Source organism: Trichomonas vaginalis, chromosome IV (genome assembly GCF_026262505.1).
Source record: "Trichomonas vaginalis G3 chromosome IV, whole genome shotgun sequence".
Classification (NCBI taxonomy): Eukaryota; Parabasalia; order Trichomonadida; family Trichomonadidae; genus Trichomonas; species Trichomonas vaginalis.
In genome coordinates, this window is record NC_067206.1 from 37253671 (window position 1) to 37269883 (window position 16213).

The 16213-nt window shown below is 33.5% G+C and overlaps 3 protein-coding genes and 4 pseudogenes across 7 annotated transcripts, besides 5 other annotated features; 1 reads left to right on the top strand and 6 right to left on the bottom strand.

Moving 5' to 3' along the window:
- Nucleotides 1-5550: part of a mobile genetic element that runs on past the window's edge.
- TVAGG3_0237250 lies at nucleotides 76-1186 on the bottom strand (annotated as a pseudogene). The gene has a single exon. A coding segment is annotated over exon 1 (1111 nt).
- Nucleotides 1218-2202, bottom strand: TVAGG3_0237260 (annotated as a pseudogene). Its single transcript has one exon. A coding segment is annotated over exon 1 (985 nt).
- Nucleotides 2249-2774, bottom strand: TVAGG3_0237270 (annotated as a pseudogene). The gene has a single exon. A coding segment is annotated over exon 1 (526 nt).
- On the bottom strand, nucleotides 2851-3006 carry TVAGG3_0237280 (uncharacterized protein; the record flags this gene model as incomplete). The annotated part of the gene is made up of 1 exon (XM_051227548.1): nucleotides 2851-3006. One exon carries the CDS (start codon nucleotides 3004-3006, stop codon nucleotides 2851-2853), a length of 156 nt encoding a protein of 51 aa, XP_051112534.1.
- TVAGG3_0237290 lies at nucleotides 3444-4402 on the top strand (annotated as a pseudogene). The gene has a single exon. A coding segment is annotated over exon 1 (959 nt).
- A 1086-nt stretch (nucleotides 5551-6636) lies between the features above and the next one.
- On the bottom strand, nucleotides 6637-6879 carry TVAGG3_0237300 (serine threonine-protein phosphatase family; the record flags this gene model as incomplete). The annotated part of the gene is made up of 1 exon (XM_051227549.1): nucleotides 6637-6879. The coding sequence occupies one exon, from the start codon at nucleotides 6877-6879 to the stop codon at nucleotides 6637-6639; it is 243 nt and encodes an 80-aa protein (XP_051112535.1).
- Nucleotides 6880-7626: 747 nt separating this feature from the next.
- Nucleotides 7627-8218, bottom strand: TVAGG3_0237310 (phage tail repeat-like family; the record flags this gene model as incomplete). The annotated part of the gene is made up of 1 exon (XM_051227550.1): nucleotides 7627-8218. A coding segment is annotated over one exon (592 nt), but the record flags the coding sequence as incomplete, so codon positions are not given.
- A 109-nt stretch (nucleotides 8219-8327) lies between these two features.
- Nucleotides 8328-11262: a mobile genetic element.
- Nucleotides 11241-11262: a terminal%2Cinverted (terminal inverted repeat of Kolobok-1_TV transposon ID:TVAGG3_0237320).
- A 4305-nt stretch (nucleotides 11263-15567) lies between these two features.
- Nucleotides 15568-16213: part of a mobile genetic element that runs on past the window's edge.
- Nucleotides 15568-16213: part of a terminal%2Cinverted (terminal inverted repeat of Maverick-1C transposon ID:TVAGG3_0237330) that runs on past the window's edge.

Below are 16213 nucleotides of genomic sequence, written 5' to 3' on the forward strand. Positions count from 1 at the left end.
AACAGGTTATATATGAGTTTGAGACCAAGAATGGTGTAACTCGACCTGTCCGATTCAAATTCGAATAAAAATTTTTTATTTCATGCAATGTTTAACTATTTCACCATCTTCTTTAACACCCAGTACTTCCTTTTCGATATTACATGAACTTCGGTGAAAATTTTGTCCAATTTGAATTGACCCATCTTTTCACCGACTAAACCCATTTCAATGAGTTTGTTATAGCCTTCCTCGTTCGTCATGAGTGCATCGATGTTCTCATAGTATACCTTCACTTTGGATTTAACTCGGAGAAGAATTTGTTGTAGTTGTCAAGGACTGCCTTTGCGAACTGAGGATAAGACCAATGTTCGACAATAGGTTTTACTGTGGTTACTAAGCCATTTTGACCTTGAGTGAACTCGTATTTCAAAACAAAAGGAGAACCTTTCAACAAAGTTGTCGACCTTCTCATAGTGTTTACTCTTCATCTTTTGAGGTTTCTTAATGGAATATCCCCATGTCGAATTCATAAGCAATTTGAGTGTCATTGCAAGTTTGGGGTTTGAAGCTTTCCTAATATCATACAGTTGTTGTATGACTTTTCCAACTGTATAGTTCCTTCCCGGGAACTCACCATCTTCGTTTGGAATTCCAGTCGGATATATTGGACGAACCTCATGTACGCAGCGTTAAGGTCGACATAGTATATTTTTCATCTGAGTCGAACTTGTCGCATCCAATCGGTCCAGTTCGTGGAAATTCAAGTGAGTCTCTTATCTTCTGAGAAACTTCTCCTGTTATCTCATAAACATCGTCAAAGCAACCTGTTTCATATAAAATTCTGACCTAACTCAGATGCTCTCCAATACAATTTGACGTCGATTGGATGTCTCAATGGAAGTTTGTTTATAGCATCTTGAAGTTCTTGCAACCTCATTGGAAGTTCTTCTGGTTCAGGTTGGTATCCGAACAATCCAACTCCTTTTGGAACTGTGTACTTCTTTTGTGCTATAACTTTGTCTGGAACAACTTTTGGTCTTACCAACAATGAAAAGTTTGTTTCGTCTTTTGGTACAAAAGTTTCTGTCAGCTTGTCATCTGGAATTGGTTCCAACAAGCCTTTCTCGAAAAGAATGTTAACAGCTCTGACAATGTTGCACTTGCCTTTTCCGAACAATGGGTTTGTAAGACTTTCGTTCAACATGAAGTGGTTGTGGACAATTACAATCTTCAACCATGGTAAGTCTTTGTCAACAACATAGTCGTCATGTGAAGAACCTTTCTGTCGGAATGTTGACTCGGATATTGACATTTGCCAACGGTGCAATTTTTGACAATTGACCTCTGAGCATGTACCTTGTTTTCACACATGACTCAAGATACTTCATCTTCTCATCTGTAACAAGACCAGAGTTCCTGAGACATGTAAGAATACAAGGTTCATTGACAATTGTTTCAATTGAATTGTAAATTCCATACCTTGTCAAGTCAATGTCAGACTTATTTCTGAACGGGAAGTATCCAGCATGTTGTCTGACTGCTTGAGGGTTAGGTTGATACCATTCGAACTTCACGCTTGCAATTCCTCAATTGCATTCAAATATCTGAGTCGGAGTCAACCATTTGTTCTCTCTTTGTAGTCTTGAAAGCGTCAAGAAGTTGTGCGGCTGTTGTGACATTGCCATGTGCATAGTAAATATGACCATCTAAATCTGTTACGGTTAGTCTGAGATTGTATCCTTTCTTATTTCCGTCTTGAATTGCAGCAAGTACACCCATGAAGCCTTCTTTGTTCTTTCCTTCGTCAAAGTTTACTGTAAAGGTTCGACCAGAAGTAATTTTACTTCTAACCTCACGATACTTCTCATATGCATATCTTGTTCTTTCCATGGGAGCATGTGCATCTTCACCCTTCCCTTTTTTCCGTCTCAAAGGATGCAATTGTTCGTCATGTTTCCAGTAGAATCTGGCAAAGCCGTCGTGTCCTTCAACTTGAGGCTCAGTAACATCGAAAGGCATGTCCATAAGACGTTCTTCTTCTAACCTTTCTAGTCTGTTTGGATAATTTGCGCGTGCTGTTTCCAATTCCATTTCGTAGCGAAGACCAGATAGTTTGTCATAGACTTTTATGGGTCTTCCCTTCCTATATTTAAACTTCTTTGAAACTCTCCAGCCATATCTTTCTAACTCTGCTTTTATTCTAGCAGACCTTCTATCCATTCTATACGGGGGCATTTCTATAAAAATAAAAAAAATGTTTTTTTCTTTACTTTACATAACCACCGGCTGCCATAAGTCTTTGACGCCAACCCATACCAGCTAATGAAGGTTGACTTGGTTTAGTTTGGAAACTAAACTTTGGTTTTGGTTTATCTTCAGTTTTTGGTTTTTCTTCTTCTATCGGTTTTTCGTCACTTTTCGGTTCCTCTGACTTTACTCACTTGCTGGAACAGTTGTGTCGTCAACATCTTCATAAATGTCATATGCCATTTGTTTTTGTTTTCCTTTCAACTTTTTGTGTTTGTTGTAAAGTTTAGAATATTTCGACTCTAAGTCAATGAGATGTTCTATAATGAACTGTTGGTCAGTGAAGTAAACTTTTCCATCTGTTGTCTCGAAAGCTCCTTCAGACTTCAATATTTTATTTGTGAGAGTCTGTTTCTTTTTTGAGATACTAGCCGTTCCATTTTTATGAAAAGTGACTTTGTAGTTAGGTTTGTATTTCCAGACCTGGCACTTTCTATTATTGAATTTTTCTCTTCATCTGTAAGTTCTTTGACAGGTTTTGACAATGGTTCTGAACTTTTTGTTTGTGGTGTCAAATCTACCGTTTCAACTTCTTCGGTCATTTCATCTCAGTAAAAAATTTTAGTTTGGTTTGTTTTCAACTGGTTGTTTAGGTTTTTTAAGTCGGTCTAAAACTTCCTGAGGTATAGGAAGAACTTGACAAACACGTGGTTGTGTAACTGCTGGAAGCCGACAAATCCATCTTGAGCCCATTTGTCTCAAAGCTGTATTGTTCATTTCATCTCAGTAAAAAAATTTACATTCCCCACGTTTGAGGTGGTTGCGGTTGGTTGTTGTTTACCCACTGTTGTGCATGGTTATATCCTCTGTTAAAGAATCTTTCACCTTGGTCCATGTAGTGCCCTGCTTGGTTATAGTAGTCATTTGCTTTGTTATAGTAGTTTCCTGCTTGTCTTCCTACATTGTCCATCCATCCTTGAACTTTTCCTCTTGTTTCAGGATTTGGAATAAGATTTGCTGCATCTCGTGCTACATCCCAACCTTTCTGTACAGTTTGTATAATAGGTTGTGCTTTCTCTTTCAGTATACCTAATGTACTCAAAATCTTCCTTCCAATTCCAAATGCACCTCTGGCTAGTGTTCCCACTGCGGGCAAAAATCTAGATGCGACTCCTGCTAATGCGCCAAATAAACCCATTTCTTATGGGTTAAAAATGACGAATTCAAACAAGGACCCGTATGTTTCTAAAGCAACAAAGAAAGCACTCATGGTAAAAATCTTTAGTTCAACACCAAATGCTTGGTTTATGGATATCTTGGAAAACATTCCGAGGTATAGAGAAGATGGACCACCATACTGGCTAATATTTGTTGGTCAAAACACAAGATATTGTGAAGCCATACCATTATGGTCCAAAAATATTTTAGATGTGAAAACTGCTTTGACAATATTTGTTGACAAATACCATCCAACAAAACTGACATCTGACTGTGAAAGTTCTTTCAAATCAGACGATATTAAAAACTATCTGCGTTCAAAAAATGTAAACCAATATTTCATTGTCGACCAAAACCATTCTGCTCTTGGTGTCATTGACAGTTGTATAAAAATCTTAAGAGACTTAAATCAACCACAAGGTGGTGAAGCAAATGAAATGTCATATGACGACAAATATAGACACTTCTCCATGGCAAAGATGAGACAAGTTTTAAATATTTACAATAGCCGTAAACAAAAAGGTTTGGGAAACCACTCCCCGAAGAAATGAAAAACAACCCTGACTTAGAGAAAGACTATATATTTAATAGTTTAGTCAAAAGAGACAAACAAGAAAGAATGCCAGGCTTCAAACTTAAGAAAGGTGACAAAGTAAAAATAGAAATACCCAAACGCGACCCATATGAAAATACTATTGACTATGACAACAATGGGAACTCGACAGGTACTCGCATTCGTGTTCGTAAAAATAGAAGAAAGTATACAAGAGAATATTATGAAGTTTTAGGCAAACATGGCAAAATGTACACACTGCAAGCAGAAGATAAAACTACTATTGTCAGACCTCGTTTCAAACTTGTCAAGGTTCAAGGTGGTATACTTTCAAAGACAGTTCCTAACAAATATAAGACAACTCCTGACGAATATGCTAAAGAAGTTGAAAATGACGACTAAGCATTCTATACCATGCGTAAACTGTCATGTAAGGTGGCATGTAGTCTTTACTTTGTCCCGTTGTTTGCGTATACCCTGAAACGCGATGTATATGGTTTCCTTCTCCCTGTGTGCTACCCAGAAACAATTTATAGCAAACTGAACGTCGTCTTTAACATCATATCCTTTACCTTTTTCATTGCTGACCAATCCCAAAATCTATGCTTATGCCAACCTGCTTGAGATGTAGTTAAATCTATGTAGTGACTGTGTGCAGGTAAGTTTTCACCTGAAATCGTTTTACTTCCACCTGTTTCCTTTGAAGAGTTTGCACAATACAAAAACCTGTCGACTATTTGAGTCCAAGTTCCGAGACCAAGTACTACTTCTGGTCTGGTAGAGTTCATTGACGTATAAATAGAACCTATAGGATATACTGTTTGAAGTATTTCTGTCTTTAACGTTTGAAGCTCTGTTTTGTCAGCTTTTTTATCATATAAATCTTGAGCAGTGAATTTAACTTTGTTTTCATCCTCCATGACATAGACATTTCTACATTTAATGTCTTTATCCGATGTTAAACCTTCTGGAAAGTTAGGAGGTTTAAAATATAATCCACCCCCACCAGTTTTTTCAATTGTTCCTAAAATACTTTCTATACCAACAGTTGAGAAGAAGTTATGTGTATGTCCAACGTCACTTTTACTGTTTAAGGTTTCTTGTAAGTTTGTAATATTTGCAATGGTATGTGTATGGTTCTTGTCAGCTTTGCCATCTAACTTTTCTTGTAAGTTTGTAATATTTGCAATGGTATGTGTATGGTTCTTATCCGCTTTAAGGTCTAAACATCCTGAAACCCACCCTGTATTGGCTTTACCTTCTAAAATCTTCGATGTCCGTTCATGGTACCATTCAACCCTTTTTATAATTTCATTGTCTTTTTCATCCACATATTCCTTATCTGCCTTCTTCACTAACCCACTAGCCAGATATGCTAACTCATCGTCAACATACTCTTTGTCAGCTTTCTTTTCAACATCCTCTTTTGTTGCATATGTTGCATCTGCTCTGTCATGTTCTTCTTGAACTTTTTCAATGACATACTCTTTGTCAGCTTTGTTGTCAATATCTGCTTTCAAAAGAAGTTCTTTTATAGGCTTCTCGTTTAAAGTTCCTTTTGTTGGATTTACACAGACAGTATGGTTCTTACTGTCTTGAAACAGAAACTCATCTGTCATTGGGTTTAATGTCAGTTTTAAGTTTCCTTCTTTCAATGACTCAGATATCTTAGAATAGTTTGAAAAGTTTGTTGTGTTCTTATTTAGAGCTTGCAAAATGAGTTGTCGGTTGTGTTGTATTTCTCTCATAGACGCTGTTTCTTTCGACATTTTTATTCTAGATAAAATATGCTTTCAATAGAAAAAGAAAAATTCAAGAGTTGCTACAACTAAACCATTAGATGAACTTTTTACGAATGTCGGTCAAAAGTTTGAGACAGAGACCGTAAAACATGAAGGCTATCGTTTTGACTACCCCTTAAGATGGTTAAGAGACCCATCCGTCACAAAAGCTGTTGGCTTTCGTAGAATGAAGTTCATTTCAGAAGCCATACATGGTTTCCCATTTACGGTCGCTTTTGAAATTCGATACTATAACAAAGAGAAACGTACGTATGAGAAATTTGAACAGGGAAAACTTTTACAAGTGAATTTGCTTGTAAACTTAGAAACAACTCTTCAAGCTTTTCAAGAAAAAATAAACGATATCTATCTCGAATATGCAAAACAGTACAACATTGACGAAGGAGAGTACCATCTCGATATTATATATGACAGGAAAAATGCAACTGTTAAAATCAATAGAATAGAAGACCTTGGAGAAGACGTTTATATTTCTACAAAATATAACAACTTGGCATGGTATAGATTTTTGAGGATGTTAAATCAGCCTGCAGAATATCCAGTACACCCGAACTTTTATGAAGTCGAAAACCCTAATGGAACATATGAAAATGTTTTCGACTCAGATGCTATTATAGTTCATGCTTCATTTTCTGGTGCACAAAACTCTTTTTTCTTGGCAAATGACTTTTACGAAAAACCTACAAAGCTATATGAACCACCGAGTGGAAGTATTTCAGACTTTCAAGTATGGTTTACAACAGATGGAAGAAAGAGAATAGTTCCATTATACCATGCGTTTTACTTAGAACTTAGCTTCATATACAACTACTATCGAACGGTAAAAATATAATTTTAATACGGTTGAGGTGTTGGATTTGGTTGCCAACTAGACTGTGGTGCAGGTTCAGGCTGTTGTATAACAGGAGCTTGTTCTTCTGGTTCAGGGTCTTTAGGTATAATACCAACGAACTGACCTACTCTTTTACCAATATTTTTGACTCCGTTCCAAATTCCTCTTCCTACGGTTTTTATTCCATTCCATATACCTCTTCCAACATTTCGAAAGAAGTTTCCTATTCTTCCAAAGAAACCCATTTTACTATATGTAAAAATCTAATGTCCACCTAGTCTCTTACGTTTCCTGTTGAGTTCCATAGCATTTTTTAACTGGAGCTCATACATTCTATTTCTCCTCTGGTAGAAAACATACTCTGGGTCAACTCCTGTGTTCGCGTCATCTGCATAGAGTTGTTTATATCCCACTTCAGGGTTTGTATAAAACTCTTTCCATCTCATATTTGCATACCATGGTGGCAAACCTAACGCAGCGTCATTTGACATGGCAGTTTGCATTTGTACATCTGTTGGCACTTGACCATAGTTTGCCATTGCAGTTTGTATTCTAACTTCATTTGGAATATTCTCTGGGTTTGGTTGTCCAGGTTGCTGTGCATTCGCTAAGTTCTGTGCGTCCATTTAATATTAGATAAAAATATCTCTTACGAGTACATATGCTGAACATTTGCAGACATTGGTTCATCTTCATATTCTCTATATCTTTCTGCCACGTCAAATAAGTAAATGACACAATGGAAAAAACCTAAAACAAGTAGTCCTATTTCAAACCACATTTACTTACCAATAAAATTTCTTTGTTATGACACTTTCTCCAGTTTATAGGACCTCTCTCATATTCTATCTTGTCATATCTAAACTCATAGTCATGTATGTCCTCTAACCATCTCATGACACTTTCCAAACCACTTTTATCGGATGTAAAGTAAAAGCATGGATGGTTATGTAAAACGTCTAAAGTTTCTAAAGAGTCTCTCAAAGTCCAGTCTACTTGGTATTGAAAATCCCATGTGTTATAGAACGGCGGGTCTACTATAAAGAAAACATTTTCCTTGTTTTTATATTTTTCATACAACTCTGTCCAACGACATCTCACAAACTCTATACCCTCAGTATATTTTTCTATGTTCTCTTTGAAAACCTTTGTATAGTTAAGATATAAAACTTTTGACATAAGTGTTTCAATGTCATGAACTCTTATAGCACCACTATATAATAGTCTAGAAGATATACTATCCCAGTCAATATACTCTGCTTTTTTCAAAACCTCTCTGACAGTATTTTTCTTATCTAATGGTATACGTTCCATCTTGCCTATAGGTATCTTTTCTTTTAACTCTTTCAATATTTTGTTTGTGTCTGGTATATGTTTGAGACGGTTCATATAGTTGTCGAAGTCATTGCATATAATCTTTGAGTCAGGAAATACAGTATGGCACAAATGAGATATATAGAAACTTCCACCGAACAAATCTACAAATGTTAGACCATTCGGTAGTTTCTTAAGTTCTCTCAATAGAATATCTTTACATCTACTCTTATTTCCAAAGAAGGGTAACGGTGGTTTTGTAAAATTCATTTTATATACAATAAAAATGTTTTTTCCTGAAAAGTGACAGAAAAGTGACAAAACATCTTCGGGGCTAGAGGGCACGAAGTGCCTGGAAGCCCCAATACTCCTTTTTTTTTATATATCTATGCAAAACGAGAGGTTATGCCATAATTTTTTTAGTTATCAAATTTTCCTTTTTTTGAGAGAAGTCTCTCAATAATTTGAGAAGAATCTTTGATATAAAGAGATACACATTTGTAGAACGAAGTAAGTGTTTTCCAAACATTTTATATGTTCATCCTGTATAACAATATAAAGCTGCATAGTGCCATCTTGTGCGTTTGCTATTTTATGCACTTTTCATTGAGATAATCCCTCTTCTCGGGTGATTTTAACAGTCAACTCAATTTTAAAATAAAGATTTCATCAAAATGATTTCGAAATTCGGATATTGATTATATAAATAGCACTGTTAACATATTTTGGATGAGTAAAAAATACCTTGTTTTGTATGCATTTAGTACACCTTTATTTTTGATTAAAACTATAAAATTTTTATTCCTTATATAATAAATAGTATATGTTACATAAACATGAAATTCAATAGCATTCAATTTTGGATTTTTTAGATTTGGTAAATTTTAGAAGAAATAAAATCAGCAATCAAAATAAAGAAACTTTTTTTGTATCTTCTATGATTACCTTTTGGTACTAAATTTTGCATTAATAAGTAAATTATCTGTATTATTCTGTGAGCACAAGCCCTCAGTTATGCTGGTAGTGAATGATGAATCGTCATTTTGCGAAGAGAACGCGATTATTAAGGTAATTTTGAGAATTGTCTTGAATTATTTAAAATTAAAGTTAATTGAATAGGTAGGATAACTAGCCTTTGCTAAATTTGTATAATTTGACCTTATTCTAGTTGGATCTGAGAATATTTTGCTGAAATAATAAATTATATCGCCGATTTATGAAAATTTCTCTGATGGGACCGACTCGCTGAAACGTATTAGTGTTAATGGTAACTTGTCTGAATTTTCAAATTTTTTTCGAAATCCAAAAAATCACAAACAAAAGCATCAAAATTAGATTTGCATTTAAGGTTTTCATTTTTTTTGGAAAATAAAAATATTTTTTCCCCAATAAAGTTTATTTTTACTTTTGAGAGGAATAGAAACGTTATTTTGGAATTTTGAAACGACAGAAATGTTCCATTTTTAATGTAGATTCTAAAATGGGGTCAAATTTTTGATTGAACCGTTATCCATTGAAAAACCTCGATTTTAAAATGTTATTCCAAAATATTCATCTAATGATATAGTATATATTTATTAATTATTACTTTTTATTCAATTTTCACTTTTGGCGGGATTTCATTTTTTTGTTGTTGTATGGGCCATATTGTTCACCCAAAACGGAAAACAAAGGCAATGCATAACATTTTACTCCACGAACGTCGTCGACTCTCAGCGCGACAGATGCTTGGTGCTTGCATAATGACCGGAATGCCATATACAAAAGGTGCTCGCTTTCTTTCTCTTTGTGGAACTAAGCCCCCTGTGAAGAGTGGTGTCATGAGACAACAGAGATTTTGTGACGATAAGATTAGAAGACTTAAAAGTATTTCCCTAATGCTGTCGAGAAAGTCCTTCAGTGGTTACTTATCCATTGATGCAAGATGGACGCACAGGCGAAACTCGCCAAGTTGTACAGTAACTGCGCTCGATGCTGTCACAAAAGAGTTCTTGCATGCGTGAACATCAACCATATTGGTGGAAACAGACAGCATGCTCAGTATTCCGGAGCTTCCAACAATATGGAAAGTGCTGGAACTCGAATCATCTTGAAGCAATTAAAGAAATACAATATCTTGAAAGATGTTAAAGAGATTATTAAAGACCGAGATAACAAAAGTGTCTCTGTCTTTAAGAATTTGGCGTCTCTCATCTTGAAAGATTCGATCCAGGTCATGTATCAAAAAATATCTCAAAAGATTTTACAAAGTTCTCAGCTTCTCATAAGACAGTTGAAGTTTTCAACGACAAGACTCAGAAGATTGAAAAAATAGAGAGACCTTTCTGGGGTCTGAATGCAAGCCTAAGTATGTGGCTTTGGTCATGTTTTGCCGAAGAAAATATTGACAAAACGTACGAAAATGTGTGAGAATTGTGTCTACCATTACGTAGGCAATCATTCTTTTTGCGAACCGCACAATTACAAATGCTTTGAATGGCAAAAAGGTGTCAATTCGATCCAACTTCAATTCATGCTCTATGACTGGGTTCACAAATGGACACCCATAGTTTCCAAAGTTTCTTCCATTGGATCTACCTGCATGAATGAAGCGTTTAACTCCAAAATTGCATGCTATTTGGACAAATCAAGAGCCTGGAGAACATTAACATTAGAGTTAACGTTGCAATCTTAGAATGGAATGATCCAGAGCATTTTCTCGGAGATATACAAAAAGCATTACATCTTCCCCACTTCCAGAAGATTGTGTCAAATCATTTGAAGAGAATTGTTTACTCCAAATGATATTGAAACAAAAAACTGTTACAAAAAGTTCTAAAACAGAAACAAATACAAAAAATTCATTCAGAGTGTACCAGGAGGAGATTATCAGTTTTCAAGTCCGAATGGGAATCAGAAGACGAAGACATTGATGACTTTGATTAACGAAAATTACATTTTATTTATTGTTTTTGTTTTTAATTAAATTATTATTATGCTCATTTTCTTATTTTGATTTTTTCTCATTATGATATAAATAATTTATTAATGCATTATCCAATAATTATGCTATGATATTTTTATGCCTTATTTCATTTCTCTTATATTTTGATAATCTGGTAAAATATAGTTCAGACTATAATCATTTTAAATTATTGATATATTTATATAGGTTAGAATAAAATTAGTTTCTTTTCTACTTTTTATTTGAATTAATAATTATAATATAATATCAAATATTATGGCGTAACCTCTCCTTTAAAATATATATATATATAGGCCTATAGAGTTTATTGGCACTCTCAAAACTCTAGAATTTTGAGTTTACTATACCCTTAAAAAATTTTCAAAATTGTAAGACATTTACACTCAGCCCATACATAATGAAATAAAAAATAAAATTTTTTTAAAAAAATAAACTTTAAAAATTCATGTCTTACGAAAAATTAAAACTTAGTTATGTTTATTGATTTATTTTTTTATTTTGTATGAAATGAGCGTCAAAACTAACAACGTTAAAAAATTAGGATTCACAAACGAGGAAATAAAGGATATATTAGAGGAGGTGGGTTATGAAGTTGATAAATATTATTTAAGAAATTGTCAAAAATTCGCGGAGTTATTAAATGATTTAGATTATGATGGAAAAATGAATAAAGAAGAATTTGATGAGTTCAACATTGAACTTTAAGAAACTAATGATTATTTGAATTTATGAAATCAATTATTTGATTCATTCTTTCTTCAATCTCTTCTATTCTTTTTGTTAAATCATCAATTTTCATTAATGAGGTGATTCTTGATTGAGGAATAGATTTCAAACTAACCACTCCTTTTATTTTTGAAATTTTGAATCCATCAACTTTAAACATTTTATTCAATTTACATGTTGTCAATTCTTCAAATAATTTTTTATTATTAGCATAATAGTCATTAAATTCTTCAACAGATGAAAAAATTTTTATTTCAGTAATTGGTTTAACAACGTTTATTTTTTGTTGAACATTTTCACTTTCATTTATTTCTTCCTCCTCTGTTTCATTTATTTTTAAAATCGGTTTCATTTATCATTAATAAAAAATTAGAATATAAGTGATGAAATATATTTTTAATTAATATTAAATCAGAAATGGCGGCAGGATTCTTTAAAAAATTATGGATGGAATTAAGAAAAGCTGCGGGTTGGGTTCATAAAAAGATTATTAAACTCATTGCAAACTTTTTGGCACCAGTAGCGAAAACGGCAGGAACTATATAGGTGGAGTATTAGGTACTAAGCAGGTAATCCGGCGATGGGAGCACAAGCAGGTAACGCAATTGGTGGAATTGCTGAAGGAATACTTAATAAAATAGGAGTAGATAGTGGAAAAATAAATAAATATTATTTTTATCTTAGTATCGGTTGAAGTCTTTGATAAACTTTTTCTCCTTTATTTAAAACTTCTCTTATTGGGGCAGCTTTTGGTGTTATTGATTCAGCAACGTCACTAATTGCTTCTTTATTCTTAAATATCCAATTTGCTCCCTTTTCAATGTTTCCCAAACTTTACTCGCCCTCTTTTTTACTCTATCCCACAGTTTCTTAAATATACCTGCAGCCATAGTTGATTATTTCATTAAAATTAAAAAATTCATTTTCATCTTTTAATTTTGATTTTTTATTATTAATAAATGACGACTAACTATTTAGTGCCAAACTAAAACCGATTAATGGAAATGTGTTTCATTCATTCGAAAAGATAAATGAAATATTCGCAAAGAATGACGGTAGAAGATATTATAGAGAATTGAAAGTTCATGCTATGACTCTGATACTCCATATTTTGATGATAAACAAACTCATTTAAGAATTACAAATCCGGCTCATGATGTGAACCAATTAGGTGACACATATATTAAACGCCAAGTTAAGCAACTCTAGTTTCAAATAAAGCTTCACATGTGATGCCGCTTTTAAATGCATGCGTTTATTCGTTGGTTACAAATCATCAAATCAAAGCTTTAAACAATTGAAGTAGAAACCGAAAGAGGGATGCGTTTATCTTCAGATGGATTGCGCCCGTGAATCTTTTGCATTTGCAACATATAAACCAACATCAGAAAGGAAAGTTAAAAAGTTTGTTCATTCGTTATTATAATGTTCAAAAAATATGATAACTCAGTATGTGGTAATATATTGACCCTTCAGAAAGTTTTCACGAACGCAATGAAGAAGTTGATGTCACTTTGATATGATTATTCCAGTAAATGATTTGTTACATTTCAGGCGTTTCGATGATTATCCTAAATCATTTGGTGAAATCATTCTTAAATATATTATGTTTTCAGGGATACTTTAGTATTTTTGTCAGGTTGACCGTTAAGAGTTCTTGATTTACAAAATTACGTTATATGAAAGATAACTGATGAAAATTATGAAAAGATTATGAATCATGTTTATAAATATGATCGCAAATTCCAACAAATCGGACTTCCTGCCAAATTAATTACAAGCTTAGCCGCCACATCTGCTGACGCAACAGTTGATAATGTTATTATTTCATGCACAAAGATGGAAGTTTTAGAGGATAAAATGCATTACACCAGGATACGGTTTAATTGAAGAATCAGTTAAAGCAATACCACGTTTATTTAGTTAAGGAAGATCCATTCATGATTCCAGCTCAACATATTGACGTTCGTTCACTAAATGGAGGTTGGCATCACTCCTGAAGGTATTAGCTCAGATTTCTCATAACGCTCTTCATAATGTTCACAGATGTTTGTGTTTAACATTTCGAAGAATGGCAATGCAAAGAACGGTTTTAGAAAATCCATGCTTCGAGGTCTTCAGGTCACTATAGATTCCAGAAACTTCCCCGATCAAGCGATGACCACAGTGGGCGACATAATTCTTTACACGTATGCTTCAAGCTTCTGATTAGATGGAGTGAATGAATGCACGGAAGAATACGAGGACTCATTAACTAGACCACTGAATGATGATGATGGCACGCCATTAGCTAGAAACATGGAAAGACCAAACTTCATTCTTATGCACTATTCCAGTTCAACGTGATGGAGCGGGTATATTCTTTGATGGATATAGAAACTTTCAACTCACAGTTACAGTACAAGTGAAAGCTTATCCAATCCATTCAGGGTGAAAAATGACACTTCTGTTCAAAACCGTTCAAGTTTTGGGAACCAATCCCCTCCCCTCAAGGGGTTAGTTGGTTTAGTTTAGGACTACATATTTGGACAGACACCCGAATGAAGGTTTGAAATATTCATCCACAGGTACCACCGCATATAGAGTTCATATGAATGAAATAGATTGATGAATAGAATGGTTAAATTATAAATTTATTTTTGATTAAATGGATTTAAAATTCATCCCCCTTATGAAAAATTAGCAGAGAGGAGTATATAATACATACGTAGATTGAATGATTAATGAAGCATTGAGTGATAATAAGAAATGCTCTATCTAAGAAAAATTATGAAAATTCCACATATTCTAATGTTACTCTAAATTCACAATCATCTGCAGCATGGTAACAAAATAAAGGAAAACATTTAACGATATTAAAACAAATTATCATTATTGCTAACACACTTCCCCCATTCACATGTGTTAATTTATATCAACCGTTCAGGTTCACCTCAGATGATACATTTGAAATCTTTAAAGTATTTAATCAAAATTCCAATTATTTATTGTATACACAAGAAGAGAGCAGAAGATTTATTTAAAAACCTTTTTAAATGTATAAAGAATTATATAATACAATCAAGAAGCAAGATTAGAGGAGATAAAATTATTGATAAACAACGGATGAATTATTTGAAACACTTTCTATTTCAATTTTGATAAGAGAATTTTGCATTCACTCATTTGTTCATAGATGATGCAGTGAAATCAAAACTAATAACAAATGAGAAATCATATTTTAATCAGTTATTAACTCAATGTCGACACATTCAGTTGTTCATTCTTCATGCTGTTCAATACTTCAAAGCAATTAAGCACAAACATTAAATCGAATCTATCAACCCTTTTCATTTTCAGTGGGTTTAGTCGTCAACAGTTGAACGTTATGCTTTATCAAGTGAATTACCAATGAGCATTAATGAACTTTACACACAAATCAGCAATTAGGTGAACATGAAAAATAATAGTTGATTAAATAAAGGAAGTGTTAAATTGATTAACTTTTTATAATTAATTTTTATTTTTTATTTATAATTAACATGACAGAAATGGTAAATCTTCTACAGGTTCCAATTAAAACAAGGGACAAACAAAAGGGGTGCATATAATATAGAACTATGAAAGTTCCTGATTGGAATGAAAGAATAGTTCATATTGTGCTGGTCTTCAAAAAGATGTTAAACAAATGAGAAATGTTTAAACATACAAAAGCTCAAGCATAATTGCCAAACGTCATGTCCAAATTGGGAAGCACACGAACAGACATTACGGGTCCAAATGGAGAAACCCGTGGTAATACAATGAAGTTTTCGTTACTGATGGTCAGGTAATATTAAAGTCATAAATGGTTACAAAATTAACTATAACTGATTATCTAAACGTAAAGCATATAATGAACGTTATCCTATGCAATTTGATGAAAATGGAAAAGCGTTAAACAATACATAGTTAGTATAGCAAGTCTCGTGTATGGTGGCACTGCGTTCCACTTTACCCATAACTTGTGAATTTGACACTTTACAAAACCGTTAACGTTATTTTTACAACACGAACGCAAAACTAACTTAACCTTAAATATTTACAAAGCCGCCAACCACTTCACTAACGAACTCACTAATGTAAAAATAAACGTTCTCACTATCGTTCTCACTAACGACTTCACTAATGTTCTCATAAATTTTCCTCAATATCTTCATCATCAGTGTTAACCCTATTGTAGTCATACTTGAAGCCATAAACTTTCTCTAACTTCTTAACGTACAATTTACATAACTTACCTTCGTCATCGTATGGTTTAATGATATAACTATTTCTATCTTTATACACAGTCAATGAAAAGTCAACTGGTCTCGGATGTATTTGAAAGAACATGTTATGCTCAGGAAGGAAGAATAAATGTTTAAATGTATGTTTGTTATACTGTGAATTCGAATGAGTTGCTTTTGTTCTGTCATTTACATCCAAATAAAAATTTTCAGTAAAATAAAAAATAAACTTAAAATTAATGATATCACCACCCTCACACGTATGAAAACATAGCGCAAAAATAAATTTAGGTGAAGTGGTGAGATCTCACCCTGTTTTTTCACCTG